Here is a 15954-nt window from a genome sequence, read left to right as displayed (position 1 = left end):
GTAGAGTAAAGATGGTCTTTGAAAAATAAAAGGGAGATTAAATGAGAACTACATTCTCCCTTAAGAGTTGTAGCAAGGAAAATAAATATAAGAGTAATAATAACAACAACAACAACAACGATAATACTAGCAATCAGAACTGTAATAATAAGAATAATAAAAAATAAAAAAACATTGAATGCTATGTCTGAAATCAACAAAGACCTTCAAATCCAGAACTGGTTGAACTAGAACATCCCTCCCAAGGTGAGATGGTCGTACGCAGTAGATTTCCATCGAACTCTACATAATTCTACTGCCAAAATGTATCCGGACGACCCGGAGAGAAAAAAATAAAGTAAGAATCACATCAATTAAGATTTACGGTAAGAGTTTGTTGGTTGTTTTTTTGTCCCCCAGAATGCCTGAGAAATTGACAATGATTCCAATCATCTTATACTGCATTTATATATTTAAGCTATGTGTATTATTACATCTATAGTCACGGATATATCATATTATATGTTCAAGGATATATTATATACACACACATATCTAGTGAGAGAATAGCTGTAGTATTTGATTGTACATGTGTATGGTGCATAAGGGTGCATCGTCTCACTGGGTTCAGTTGTTTAGGAGAGGTATAGACATACTCTTTTGTGTGTCACTCTATACGGGACTTACTCTTACAATACGACACGCAGAATAAAGAATAAATACAAAATAAATAAAAGGCTATAGGCAGTTCAGTTACTGTGTTGGGTTGTGTGTGTTCAGATGGAGGAACAGGTTGAGCACCATATATAGTCCACAGTAATAATCATCATTATCATCAAACTCGGGGTGTGTTAAGTGGCAGCATGCTCCGGTTCATGCTGTACACTGTCAACTTAACCTGGGCAATCCGTTCTCAACCCGTTTCACACTTCACAATGGATCAAGGATGAGGGAGAGAGAGCGAGACAAATTCCCAGCATATGCTGTGGAAAGTGATGAAGTGTTCTTTGCCTTGACTGGTTGTGCGCTATCGTACACCAGCCCTGTGTTTCGAGGTCCAGCTTGCTTTCAGGATCAAATAGAGGACTGGTCACCCCTCATAGCCTGGTTCCTCTCTAGGTTTCTTCCTCGGTTCTGGCCTTTCTAGGGAGTTTCTCCTAGCCACCGTGCTTCTACACCTGCATTGCTTGCTTTTGGGAGTTTTAGGCTGGGTTTCTGTACAGCACTTTGAGACATCAGCTGATGTAAGAAGGGTTTTATACTTGATTTGAAATAAAAGTGTGTGTGGAGCGCACGTACTTGCAGGCGTGCATGTGTGTGTGTGTAATGTGAAAATGCATAACTAGTCACTGGTCCAGGTTATTGCACCGTTTGTCTAGTCATGTTTGTTTGTGGTGTGTGTCTGTCTGTGTTTGCGCCAGAGCCAAACATATTCACCCATCGACATGAATACCTGGCAACACATTTGACCAATATTTATTCACAAACATCAGTGCGTATGCAGCTGTTCTCATGATGGATCACTGAGTGCAGCGTTTCAATAAATTCTCTCTCTCTCTCTCTCTCTCTCACTGCCAGACACACAATTAAATAGATTTCATTCAAGAAAGGAATCAAAGAGAAGATAACAAGTCCGCCACTTTTCATATTCATCCTCTCCGGCACCACCCCAACATCAACATCAACATGTGAAAATTGCGTGTTTCTAAGATAAGTGTCTCCTCCAATGACATCTTCAGGTGTGCATTGTGTGATTTTTAAACAATTATGAGCAGGTATTGCCTGCTAATTTCCTACTAACTGGTTTATGATCTAATTGGAAACACTTACCTTCCACTATTTATTTTACTCCAAAACATAGAAACACGCCATTTTCACATATGTTGATGTCGAGGTGGTGCTGGGAGTGAAAAAAATAAATAAATAAAAACTTCTTTTAAGTGATTGAACAAACCCACAAGAACACTATTTAAACTATACAATGTTTATTTAACCTTCGACCTGTTCATGTCCACAATCATTTACTAAGATGCATCTCCTCTCTCGCCACCATGTTATCCCTGGATACAACCATTATACATTCTCTATTACGACCTCAGAAGGGTCAATCTTAAAAAAGTCTTCAGGATCAATGACCCTTAAACCGGGATGGTTGTGAACTGCTTCTAAATTCAAAATATATAATTTATCAATCTACCCAGTTGTTAAAACATCTTCATATAGACCCCCCATCTCTCTACTAAACTCACCCATATATAAAATATACAAAATATTATTTCCAAATTCTCCTCTGAGCGGTCTTTGCAAATATAAAAATATACAGTTTTCCTATGTTGAAATCTCTTTGCTTTCCTCTCTTCTGCCTCTCCTCATCCTCCTCTAGATTATAGCTCATCCTCTGTTTTCTAGTTGGCCCATGCCTCCCTCCCTGCTCAGTACAGTTAAGATACACATGTTTAGTCATAGAAAAAAAGTACACATCTGTCCTCCCCTGGCTTGTCTCCTTGCCTTTAGCTTAAAAACATTAGTTGTCTGTGATCTGTATGATTTGAACACACCTGAATGGGTGCGCGTATGGCCTGAGCATTACCCCGAAGGGAAAAAAAACACTGCAAGGCACCTGATAAAACACTGAATGACATCACGATGCAACCTGTCAAAGAGACACGGGAAGTGAAACCAGCATAGCACAGATACACAAAATGAAGGCTGCACTCACTACAACACTCCGGGTTACTCACAACACGGATGCTTACGCCAGGTGTCATACACTGCTTACGTCACGTCTACGTAGGCCGTACGCGCACCCCCTCAACTAAAGTGCTGCCAATGTTGTGGCTGCCTTCTAACCCTCTCCCCCCCTCCGCCCTTCCCCTCATCTTCTTCTTCCTCACAAGTCTCCGTGTCGGCTCTCAAACTTGTTGAGGATGTTGCGGCAGCGGCCCAGCTCCTTGTGCATGTCGGCCATTTCCTGTCTGAGAGCAGCGTTCTCTCGCTCCAGGAAGGCGGCGCGCACCGTGATCTGGTTCTCCTTGAGGCGCCGGGCGTCACGTGAGCGCTTGGCCGCCTCGTTGTTCTTGTAGCGCCGGCTCCAGTACTTGTCGTCCTGCGGGAGTCACGGCAAAGTAGAGGCGTGTTGTGGAGGGGGGGGGGGGGCAAGAAGGGTCAGTTTTGCTGAGCATTGTAGTTGCACACTTTAAGCATGTACAGTTGAAGTCTGAAGTTTACATACACCTTAGCCAAATGCCTTTAAACTCAGTATAACTGTTGAGAGAATGATTTATTTCAGCTTTTATTTCTTTCATCACATTCCCAGTGGGTCAGAAGTTTACATGCACTCGATTAGTATTTGGTAGCATTGCCTTTAAGTTGTTTAACTTGGGTCAAACGTTTCAGGTAGCCTTCCACAAGCTTCCCACAATAAGTTGGGTGAATTTTGGCCCATTCCTCCTGACAGAGCTGGTGTAACTGAGTCAGGTTTGTAGGCCTCCTTACTCGCACATGCTTTTTCAGTTCTGCCCACACATTTTCTATAGGATTGAGGTCAGGGCTTTGTGATGGCCACTCCAATACCTTGACTCTGTTGTACTTAAGCCATAGCTTTGGAAGTATGCTTGGGTTCATAGATACTTTTGTACCCGTTTCCTCCAGCATCTTCACAAGGTCCTTTGCTGTTGTTCTGGGATTGATTTGCACTTTTCACACAAAAGTACATTCATCTCTAGGAGACAGAACGCCTCTCCTTCCTGAGCGGTATAACAGTTGCGTGATCCCATGGTGTTTATACTTGCGTACTATTGTTTGTACAGATGAACGTGGTACCTTCAGGCGTTTGGAAATTGCTCCCAATGATTAACCATTTATTTTCTGAAGTCTTGGCTGATTTCTTTTAGATTCTTTCATGGTGTCAAGCAAAGAGGCACTGAGTTTGAAGGTAGGCATTGAAATACATCCACAGGTACACATCCAATTGACTCAAATTATGTCAATTAGCCTATCAGAAGTTTCTAAAGCCATGACAATTTTCTGGAATTTTCCAAGCTGTTTAAAGGCACAGTCAACTTAGTGGCACAGTCAACTTAAACTTCTGACCCACTGGAATTGCGATACGGTGAATTATAAGTGAAATAATCTGCCTGTAAACAATTGTTAGAAAAATGACTCGTGTCACGCACAAAGTAGAGGTCCTAACTGACTTTAGTTTGTTCACAAGAAATGTGTGGAGTGGTTGAAAAACGAGTTTGAATGACTCCAACCTAAGTGTAGGTAAACTTCCGACTTCAACTGTACAGAAATATTTTTATTCAAGTGTCTTCCTTAATAACAATGCCGTCACAATTAGCTACTCCACAGATAGCAATATGAGTTTCTTACCTCGTTATTTATTGCGTGCATATCTACACGCCAATTCAAACTTTCCACTTTTGCCCCTCCCCAATGTGTGCCCTTCCTTGAGGCATGCCCCCATTGTCATTCACTTGAGTAAGTAGGAAGTTGCCCCCGCTACGTATGACATCATATTGCTAACTTTACCTTGAAGCTTCTTAGGGGAAAACTACGTTTAAAGCCAAAAATCGCAAGAAATGTAGTACCTTCTGCTCATCTGGGACCAGCATCTTGCGGGCTTTCTTGATCATGGGCTGTGGCTTGAGCTCCTCGTCCGAGAAGCGGTGCCTCCGGGGGTCGAAGGCCTCCTGGCCCGGCACGCTGGACAGCGCCACGTCCGCCGGGTCCGGGTCAAAGTTCACCATGACGTCAGCGGTGCCGTTGGCGACCAGTGAGCCTCCTGGCGGCCCAGGGAGGCAGGAGGAGGAGGTGGTGGAGGAGGGCGAGAGGTCTGGAGGCATGACCTGGCCACCTATAATGAGAGAGGCCAACAAAAGCAAAACTTTTGGTTGGTCACATGCTTCACACCGTGGCGAGGGTGAAGGGTCAAAGCCTCCAGCATGCCGAAAACAAGGTAAAGGGGATTTGTTATTTCTGTGTATATGGCAACGTCACTCGTTTATAAACTGGCTGCTGCATGGTGGCTACAGTGATACAGATCGTCCACCAGGTGGAAGCATAGGCTACATCAATCAGTCAGTCATGTGGTTGAGCTGGCTGATCCAGGATAAGACGACACCAAAGCCCAATCCTAATAACAACCATTTTGGGCAAAAAAGTTGAAACTGATCCAAGAACAGTGCTGCTGTGTAAACAACCTTCTACACATAGCACTGAGCTTGCGTATGGCCATTGCTCTCGCTCTCCCCTCTAACCTTTGATCAATGTCATACTATATTTCCCTCAGTTAGTAAAATATATGTTATATTTAAAGGAGTAGTTCAATATTTTACTTGATGTAAGATGGTTCATCACCCTGAAAGTAGTCCATGTAATCCAAGGTTTGGTTTTCTTTAGAACAGCCACTAAACGCTTCAACTATCCTTAGTCACCTCAAGCTAAGAGTGAATGGAAGTGATGGGGGGGGGGGGGGGGCATGTGAGCATGTTTACAAAAACTAATGTCCAAATCCCCTGAAATCAGTTTAAAATCCACTCCATATTTAGTTTGCTGTTGCTTAAAGGGGATTTTGCCATAATAGAAAATAATTTTAAAAAAAACACACAGATGCTCCCATTACTTCCATTGATTGTTAGCTTGTGTTGTCTAAAGTTAGCTGAAGTTTGTTGTGGCTGTTTAAAGAAACCTGATTACAGTTTCTCCTGGCCCATAGACCACTTTCAGGGTGAGGAACCATCTATCATCAAGTTGTAAAATAGTGAACCAACTCCTTTAATATACATTTGATAGCAACACATGTTCATTTTCCAGGTAACACTTCTCAGCAGGATTTTAAAGCGTTCATAATCCAAAACACACTATTTATAAGTACTTTTTCACACTCCAATTTAACCAGTGAAATTAGACAGCAATTTATTAGTCCTTCGCTACATTGTTTTATTTCCCTGAGGTGTAATATGAGCTATAGCTATGGCCACAGCAGCTTTTTGTCAAGGTTATGGCCTAATCAAGACCAGCTGCTCTCTGGAAGTCAACAAATACATTCCCTATACATCCATTAATTAGCTGTAACATAGCCATTTCATTTGACATTTCAATTAAATATTGGTCTTGGTGTTATTGATTATTGCATTCTCTGGGGAAATCAGTCTTGTTGGCAACAATTGTTTGATTGTGCTCTGTCTTTCAAAAACACTTGAGGAAATGCAATGCTGAAATGGAATGTAGGAAGTGTGTTACATGAAATCCATTCCCCAGTCCCCTTGCTCCATAGCCACCACAAAGACAGTTCCCTACAATACCCCTCCAACCCCCACCCCACCCAACATACCACCACCTCCCTCTACCTTATTTTAAAAATTACACAGAATTCTTCCTTCCTAAGTATCCATAGGACAAACTACCCCCCCCCCCCCAATCACACACAAACAATACACCTCACCTTTCATTTCACAGCAGTCTTTCCCTCAGTCCTTGTCAACAACATGAAATTCTGAAATGTTATGTCACAATGTTGCTCAGTGTGTAAAGACACTGGTATGGCGACATGGTGGCGTTATCTCTGCAATGTAAATACTCTGCTTCTTTATGCTAGGCTAGTCTTATGCAATGCTATCTATCGCTCTCTCTCCCTCTCTCTCTCTCTCTCTCTCTCTCTCTCTGCTTTACTCCCCCTCTATCCCTCCCTCCAACCCCTCCCTCTTCGTACGCCCCACCCTTCCAGTCTCTCACTCCATTGCTCTCTGCATCGGCACGTGACGTGATGCCTGCACATGGCCCAAGCGTGTGAGAGAGGGAGGGGAGAGAGTGAGGGAGCGAAAAATGACAGCTCTCTTGCTCTCTCTCTCTCTCTCTCTCTCTCTCTCTGTTGACGGTACTGCAGTCTTCCTTAAATAACCCTTTCATCTCCACATTTCATTCAAATGAATCAATGTGGTAAAAGAGGAGAGTTCTTACGTTAACCTCACCATTTCTACGATTGATGCATTTGTTTATTTCTCTAAGCTACGGTGTAACTCTGATGGTCTTTCCTGTTCTGTGACTAATCTGTGTAGGTTCTCTTTATAAATGTAGTGTGTTTGTGTTACACTGATTTAGAGTTTACAAATACAGATCTGCTGAGCGGTTGTTGTGGACCCAGTACCAAGATTGGGCAATAATGTTTTGTCAGAAAATAGAAAGTAGCATAACTATGAGGGCTACAGTCCTTGTCTTTTTGGAAAATCTAACTAAAATCTTACTGCTGGCAATGTCATAAGAATCTGCCCCCGCAACCCATGGAGTCTGCAATATAGGTCAAAGTGCAAACATTTAGTATGCATGGAAAGGGTACACCTTGATGGTTATTGTAGCATGTGCTTGTAGTTTTGAAAACTCAATGTACTTTATGAAGGTAGTATTCAATATTATGCGTCGTTTAGAAAATGCCACCAGAAGGCGCTAGAGTGTCAAAATTAAAGGGCAGTGTCTATTAGACTAGCTTGAGACGATACCCTGTCTTTTTATATAGCTTCTGCTAATATAACATCTTCCGCCAGCATCATGCCACCAATTTCACACTAGACAAATGAAACACAAAGCCGTTCCACTGGCTCTCCTACATACTTGCTTTTGCCTTTGAGCTCCACAAACTGCTGTGTTTTCCCCCACCAACCAATGCCGACCTAGGTCATGTTGAGGAGGGTGCAACTACCGCAATGACGGTTCCAGTCATCTTGCAACATTGTCGATCTTCCACACGCAAGATTTGCTCAGTTTTGTGTGTGCGTTTATTGTTGTGAAATTGTTAGATATTACTTATTAGATATTACTGCACTGCTGGAGCTAGAAACACAAGCATTTCGCTACACCTGCAAAAACATCTGCTAAACACGTGTATGTGACAAAATAAAATGAGATTTGATTTGACACACCAACGCAAAACATGCAAACATATGGTCAAAAAGAAACAAAACACACTCGCATGGAGACAATCAAACACACACATACCTGGACCCCCCGCCACAACCTCCCCTCTTTAACCACACACACTACTAACCACGTAGGCACTCGGGCCCTCCCATCATGCCTGGCAGTCCGTTTGGTGGTGCCGGCCCGTTGTCCAGGCCCAGCAGCGAGGAGGAGGAAGATGAGGAGGACATGGAGGATGATGAAGAAGAACATAGCGGAGGGGAGGACGGCGGGCACTGGGAGCTCTGGTTGGGCACGGCCGACTGCAGGGAGCTCTGCGAGGGCACCTGGGCGCTGGCGCTGGAGCCATTGCCACCTTTGCTGTGCATGGCCATGCCGTTCTCAGTCAGGAACTCTTCCAGGTCCATGTACTGCAGCTGGAAGAGGCCCCCGTCGCTGCAGGGTAGCGTGCGCTCCCACAGATGGGGCCCCAGGAAAGCCGACTGGGAAGGCCGACCACCTGGGCCCCCACCCATGGTGTCCGAGTCCTGGGGCTTGTCTTTGTCTGTTAGCGGGAGATTGGGAGGAAAATGTAAAAAAGATGGAGAGAAGAGAGATGGAGAGAGCGAGCATGAAAGAAAGAGAGAAAAATAGGGAATAAAAGAGAGAACAATGAGAAGGAGAGAGAGAGAGAGAGAGAGAAGGGCCATTGAGTGCAACAATCCAGCCTCTTCAGTGTTCATCACTGATGTCTCTTATCATCACATAATCTGCCTGCGAGCCTCGTGCCCTTATCAGTTTTGCAGGCAACCAACCGCCATTACATGGATGCATCAGCAACAGTGGCAGCAGTCTTCTTTTTCACACACAGGCTGGCAGAATAATGTGAGGAAGGGAGTGAGATGCTATGCAAATATCATGAAGGTGGACTGAAATGCTACTCTGACATCATGAAGAAGTGAGATGCTAAGCTAACATGATGAGGAAAGAGTGAGATGCTACGCTAACATAATGAAGGAAGAGTGAGATGATATGCTAACATAACGAGGCAAGAGTGAGATGGTAGGCTAACATTATGAAGAAAGAATGAGATGCTATACTAAAACTATTAGCAGAAGTGGCATCGTCTGGCGTCTCAGCCCTCAACCCCTTGAGTTGGAGGAGGTAATAAGGGGAGGCGAGAGCAATCGGATTAACGAGCAAGGAGAGGGGGCACAAAAATGGAGGATGACCATCAGTGTGACCCCGCTGAGAGCTAGGTAGAGGATGTCACAGAGACAAGGTAGAAGCGGTCGGGGAAAGGGTGACAGGCCTGACGATCACACCCGGGACTGTACTGGTGGCTCTGGACAGCACAGCACATTATTGTCCGCACACACACACACACCACACCACACCACACACACATGGAGAGGGACATGTAGGATGCAAGAGAGAGAAAAAAAGGGAATGCAAAATAAGAAAGAGTGACAAGAGAGAGGATAGAAAAGACAGGAGAAATGAGAGGGGAGAAAGGGAAGGGAAAGCAACGTCAAATCAGAGAGGGGGAGAAGGAACCGAGGAGTAATGACAGGGAATGGAGACAGAGGGAATGAATATAAAAGGAGATGGGTTGATAAGGGAGAGGAAAGGGAAGAGGAGTGGAGATTAAAGAGATTCAAATAGGAGGAGAGATGGCTGATAGGGCGATATTGGGGGATGAGAGGAGATATAGCAGATGATAATGAAGGGTGAGGAGAGAAATAAGAGGGAGTGCAAATTGGAGGAGGGGTGATAATGGGAGAGGAGAGAGAACAGAGAGAGAGATGTGGAATGCAAAATAAAAAAATATGGATGAGAAGAGACAGACGTGAAGGGGGAGTGAGGGAGATGTGAGAAGTGCTAGAGGAGTGAATGAGGAGATATGGTAAACGTGCTAGAGGATGGCGAGGAGAATAGACGAGGGAGAGAGAGGAGGGATGCGTGTGGGTGTATACGAGGGCGAAAAACAATGCATGCCAAGGAGAGGAATATGCGTTTTCTTTTCTTGTTTTAAGGGATATGTATCATGCATTGAAGCCAAAGGCAACTAACTCTCTCGGATGCAAAAGAGACTCAAGACTCCATCTCATGTAATAAGACCCTTCTCCATCCCTTAATATTAGTGATGCACCACGACTATGCATGTTCTGATGGTGAACTTGATGCTGGTAGGCCCTTTGTGCTCGGACTCCATCGGAGGAGCTGTCAGTCTTGATCAGCATCATCTCTCACACAAAGACCATCCATGTAAATGGTGGAGGGACGTTGTTCAACTATATAGCCACCAGGGGGAGGATGTTAGCCAGACAAGCTGACTGAGGTTGTGACATCCATTCAACAAACGGTTTTGCGTGGTTCTGGACCGGTTCCGCCCGTCATTGTTGTGGACAGAGCACTCTGTGAACGGCGTAACATCAATGGCTGTGCACTCCATGAAAGCTCTGGTTGTCCCGCTCCGCATGCTTCTCTCCACTCTCATCTGAGATGCAGTATGTGAAAACCGAACACCATCATTTGCATTAGGGAGCGACACGTCACATGTTCTGGCCTATCCAGACAAAGGATCAATATCCTCTGGCTGTGAGCCTTGTAAGAGCTCCACTTCCAATGAACACGACATACGAAACGGGAAAGCCTTAGCGGTTGCAGTAAAAGCAGTAGCGTCTCGCTGCGACTTACAAAATAATTTTGTAGAACTTAAAAACAGGGCCACTTTCAATTGCTCAAAGAGCAACTTTGTGCTTATAGCTTGAAGTTTGTAACGAGTTAGCGGGCGTTTAAATGGCGTCTCTGCTTTGCTGGGCAGAAACTTGTACGTAGTCATTTATATTAAATGGTGCCAATTTTGTACTGTCACTAAGTGTGATCATATTTATTTCACAGTTATAGGAAAGGTGGAATATTATAGGGTCAGGAATGTTCTCAAGCCGTCCTCTTATCAGCGGCGCAATAGTGGGGCCCTAAAATCGTGATAAGCCCAGTCATTCTGGACAGAGGCTAACGACTGTTTAGTGTCAATTACAATATAGTGCCTGGAAATACGATGGCATTGGTAAGGTAGTGAAATGTTTAGTAGGAAACAACTTTGCCAGCATTGTCATGTCGCCAAATTTTATTTTAGACAGATAGCAATGTTGTCTTTAGCTAGCAAAGTTCACCCCCCCCCCCCCAAAAAAAGATAGCAAATTAACTTTAGGTAGCTCAAATCAGGTGACCTCCCCCTCAATTTTAGCTAACGTTGTACTGCCTCTAAAATCAATCTGGCGACATCAAAATGACAAAAGGTTTTCCTACAAATGATTTGCCTCCCTTTGAATTGCATTGTATTTCCAAGCCAATGTAATGCACTTTTGATTCAATCTTCATCAGCGCTCATTGACGATGCATTGAGTAGAATGCTCAATTGGGTACCAGTACAAAGCGAACGTTCAAAACAATATCGTCACGAAACATGCAACCCGTGAATTGGAAGAAAATGATACATGATTTTTTATATTTCTATCATAAATGTACTGCAAATTTGAGTTTGTGTCCTCAAAAGTAACTACACCTCAGCAATTTAGAAAAAATAATTACCAGAAAAGGGAGACCTTAATCTTTCTGGCAGTATAAGAATTACTAGGTATTTCTTATGGCACTTATCATAAATAATACTTTTGGGTATGTCTATTTAGGCGGAAATCTCAAATGTGTATTTTACATTTAACAACAGCAGCGCTTAGTTAACATTTGACCACTTAAAATGGCTCTAGTGTGAAAATCAATGTTTGTTGGATTGAGAACTGGTGTTAGACATCTTTATACACTGAATGTACAAAACATTAAAGACACCTGCTCTTTCCCTGACATAGACTGACCAGGTGAATCCAGGTGAAAGTGATAATCCCTTATTGATGTCACTACAATCAGTGTAGATTAAGGGGAGGAGTCAGGTAAAAAAAAAGAATGTTTCAGTTTTGAGTTTGTGTGTGTGTGTGTGTGCCATACAGCAGGTGATTGGGCAAGACAAATGTAATTGCCTTTGAACGGGGTATGGTAGTAGGTGCAAGGTGCACCGGTTTGAGTGGGTCAAGAACTGCAACGCTGCTGGGTTGTTCACTCTCAACAGTTTCCTGTGTGTAAAAAGAATGGTCCACAACCCAAAGGACATCCAGCCAACATGACACAGCTGTAGGAAGCATTTGAGTCAACATGGGCCAGCATCCCTGTGGAACACTTGACACCTTGTAGAGTCCATGCCCTGACGAATTGAGACTGTTCTGAGGGCAAAAGGGGGTACAACTGAATATTAGGAATGCATTCCTAATGTTTTGTACACTCAGTGTACATCAATATCATGAGCTACCTTATTGAATCTATTTGTTGAAGGATAAAGCACTCATGTTCAACGCCTTGTGTATGTGTGTGGTCTTGTTGCTGTGTGGTCTTAATATGAACCTATTTCCATAAGTAATGCATGATACAAGTCAAAGCAATAATTGTCAAGCCTATACACTTTATATTTATAAACATGAATTCAAGCCAACAGAATGAAAACAACGATTGCAGGCCAGACTGTGTGCGTGTGTTTATTAATTTTAACATTTAATATGCATTAACTTTCTGCTTCCTTCCCTCACACACACACACACACACACACACACACACACACACACACACACACACACACACACACACACACACACACACACACACAAACCTCACCTTTCATTGCACAGCAGTCTTTCGCTCGCTGGTCAGCCTTGATGGGCAGTTGTAGGAGAGTCTTGAGGCTGGCCATGGAGTTCAAGTGTCCGCCGGTCGGGACACTGCCCGCGAGGTTACCCGTACTAAACTGTGGGCTCGCTCCGGCCGGGAGGTCAGGCGGTAGGAGCTGCGTGAGCGGCCTAGACATTGGTACGCCGCTGATTCCCACCGTGGAAGGAACGCGGAATTTATCCGATTAATCCACAAACGATTGACTGGCCGTCAGCGGGTTCACAACACAGTGACGTGACGATTAAAAAAGTGGACGGCTGGATACACACTGCTACACCAACTGTTATTTACCTCATTCGAACACCGAATTAGTTTATCTAAATATGAATTAAGAACGTGCTAGAGAATAATAGTGACATTCGACATATCAAATATAACTTGACATCAACAATAAACTATTGCGCTTCCAAATGTCCATGAAGAAATCAAAAGTGAAAATGATGTCCTCAAAGAAATGTCCATGGTCAAATAAGTGTTCGATTCAATAATCTTTCCAGATGCAATGGGCCCTTTAATAAATCTCTTATCCCAGGCTCAATTTTTGAGATAAACAGAGTTGGACAGCGCTCAGATTGCGCGAAAAATACCTTGCTTTGATGATGTCCGTTTATTTGAGGATAATAGGCATCGCGCGGAGTTGATTTTCTTCTTGACCTGAACAAAAATATTCCGCGAAAAATGATAATTGAAATGGATTTTGGAGAAATGGCTATAATATAACGGACAGCATTGGATGTGTAGTCCTATGTAAAGTCTCAAAACTCCAAAGAAATCCAATAATAGAGAAAGTTGAAAAGAAGTGTATGTTTGGGGGTGGGGGGGGTAAAGGGTGGGGGGTGATAAGGGGGGAAAAAGGCTTCGTCAAATAATATCCAACAACATGAGAGTAGTATAGATGTTGATGTCCCTTGTTTTCCTCTCCCCACTTAGTCGCGCTCTCTCTCTCTCCCTCCCTCTTTCTCTGTCGTTATTTTTGTCGTTCACCTTCACCCACTCCCTCCCTCCCTTTCTGTAAACTGCCAGCAAGGAAGCAACCAAGCGCGGCGCGGCTAGAGTCAGCTGGAATGAACACGGGCCGCTCCCATGACATCACCGCTCACCGTGGATTGGCGCTGGGGGAGAAACTGATCAATATTCATGATCCACACCTACTAAAACGCCCCAAACAGCATTAATGAGCCCCTCCCCTTCATACGCAAAACAGTCACAGAAGGAGTTGTTGATTACTCTTCTCAAACCCCAACCACCACAGCAAGTCGCCTGCTGCATAACTTGCAATGGCCGTTCTGGTGATGGAACCGTTGGAACACGTGGTTGACTTTACTGTCAGGCAAAAAGCTAAACCAGTAACCACGAGATTAGTGGACCAACATACATATCTGTTTAATTGATTATGATCACAGGTCCTGTAGCCAATCCTAAATCAACACAAGAATGGAATTGCCCTGCAATGTTCAGTAGCCTAATTTATTTTCAAAGATTTTACCAATAAATTCCTTGTATGCTACTTGGTGTGTGGGCTATCTCTGTCATTTAAAGGATTCGGATCCCTGTCGTGATTTTGTGTGACAGTTACAGATCATTCAAAATCATCATTATCAATATTATCACATTTACTTCGGTCCAAAAAGTCAGTGTTATGGCCGCAACAAAACATCTCCCAACCACTTTAAGAACGATTCCTGCTCTCCAAAGCGAGCACATGGCCATGGCACGCTCGAGTGGTGCCTACCGGCAGCCTTGCCTCGCTGCGATTGGTCCAAATTAGGTCAGTCTCTGCCCTTTGCCGAACGCTATTGGACAGAAATAGGTCATTGGCTCCACCCAAAGACTTCCCCATGTTAGGGCCGCGTGAGACAGAAGCAAAAGCGGCAAGTGAGGCCAGAGAGATTGGACGGATTACTGTTGCATTTAGCAAGATCCAGATACTGAATTTGCTTTGACATGTATTAAAGTATTTAGTTGGTGACCACCACACAGTGTAATAGTTTGGCTTGATAATTTTCCTTATAGCTTTCCAGTAATGACAATAGGCTATTAATACCTGGCCTTACTAATAATACAATGTAGCCTAATAAGCATCAATACCTCAAATATATATATATTAAAAATGTACTTCTCCATACTACCCCTCCAGCTAATATTTTCTTTGAAAGTTAAAGTTAAATTATCTTCATAATCATAATTTACCGTTTATGAGTCACACTTCAGAAGTACAACAGCTTATTTGATGTGCCACCTTAAAAAGTGCTAAAAAACACTCATGTATGCATTAGACCTACAAAGCCACTAGATGGAGGCAATAGTGCGGTTTTTAAGAACAAAAATATCCAATGACACAATCAACACATTTAAAACACGGACAAATATTCACAGATGAATCAACCCTTGATTTGTGAATATGGTGCAAATATGTTATAGCACGGATACTTTTAATGTGCATGCATAACTTCGTTTAAAAAAAAGTAAACTGCAATGTTTCTCTCACACAAAATATTCCCCTCCCTCTCTGGTTAGGTTTCTGTAAGCCTTCATAAAAAGGGCCTCACATGGCCATCTAGAGGACACTGAATAATATTACCCCAGTTATTTTCCAACCACATCTGCATGCCTGCCCATCCTCAACAGAAATCAAATGTTACTTAGAGTTTAATGTGTATCACACCACTGACCCTATGATAATCTATCTGAAGTGTTAAATGCAGGCCCTGCCAAACTGGTGACGAAATACAGTATATTATAAAATAAAGGACTTTCTGACAAGTGAATTCAAGCAAATGCACCAATATATACAATCTTCCGGATAGAGGAAAACTCTCAGAGCAGCCGGTTGTGAGCCTTTGGCACTAAACATCCGTACTCATCTACTGGGCTTTTTATCCTCCATTTCTAATTGAGTGTGGCACTGCAAAGGGCATGTGCGAACACGTGAGCTGTAAACATCTCTGCAGTGTAAGGTAAGTACAGCGCTCTGTGTGGAACACCTTGCAGCCATTTATTTGAACCTACTTAAATGATCAACATATAGGAAAGTAAATATAAACAGTGAAATGTGTAGGAGCGATCATTTGTGCATTGGCAAAAAGAAAAGTTCAGAATTGCTCTAGATTTAAATCAGTGGTATTCAAAACTTTTTCAGCGGGGACCCCATTTTCTTTGCCAGAATTTGACGACCCCCATCCTAAATCTGATTACAACCTTAAAATGTTTCACTTTTTTAAATTAAATAAATCTGTACATTTTGATTGTCACATCAACAAATTGCCTGCAATTAATTACATTTATTTCTATCAAAATTAA

At 43.1% G+C, this 15954-nt stretch overlaps 1 protein-coding gene across 1 annotated transcript; it reads right to left on the bottom strand.

Annotated features, from left to right (window-relative positions):
- Positions 1–1004: 1004 nt before the first annotated feature.
- Positions 1005–13644, bottom strand: LOC124012535 (hepatic leukemia factor-like). The gene is made up of 4 exons (XM_046326270.1): positions 12601–13644; positions 8024–8440; positions 4572–4837; positions 1005–3085 (listed from the first exon to the last, which is right to left on the bottom strand). Exons 1-4 carry the CDS (start codon positions 12788–12790, stop codon positions 2870–2872), a joined length of 1089 nt encoding a protein of 362 aa, XP_046182226.1. The 5' UTR covers positions 12791–13644; the 3' UTR covers positions 1005–2869.
- Between the last annotated feature and the right edge of the window lie 2310 nt (positions 13645–15954).

Source organism: Oncorhynchus gorbuscha, linkage group LG24 (assembly GCF_021184085.1).
Source record: "Oncorhynchus gorbuscha isolate QuinsamMale2020 ecotype Even-year linkage group LG24, OgorEven_v1.0, whole genome shotgun sequence".
Taxonomy (NCBI): domain Eukaryota; kingdom Metazoa; phylum Chordata; class Actinopteri; order Salmoniformes; family Salmonidae; genus Oncorhynchus; species Oncorhynchus gorbuscha.
The sequence above is the reverse complement of the archived record's forward strand: the minus strand, read 5'-3'. Positions and strand labels throughout refer to the sequence as shown.

Coding starts and splice junctions, on each gene's coding strand:
- LOC124012535 (XM_046326270.1), bottom strand. CDS start 12,790: ATGTCTAGGCCGCTCACGCAGCTCCTACCGCCTGACCTCCCGGCCGGA. Junction 4,838..8,023: donor AGGGCCCGAGTGCCTACGTG/GTTAGTAGTGTG, acceptor CTCTCATTATAG/GTGGCCAGGTCATGCCTCCA. Junction 3,086..4,571: donor TGGTCCCAGATGAGCAGAAG/GTACTACATTTC, acceptor TGACTCCCGCAG/GACGACAAGTACTGGAGCCG.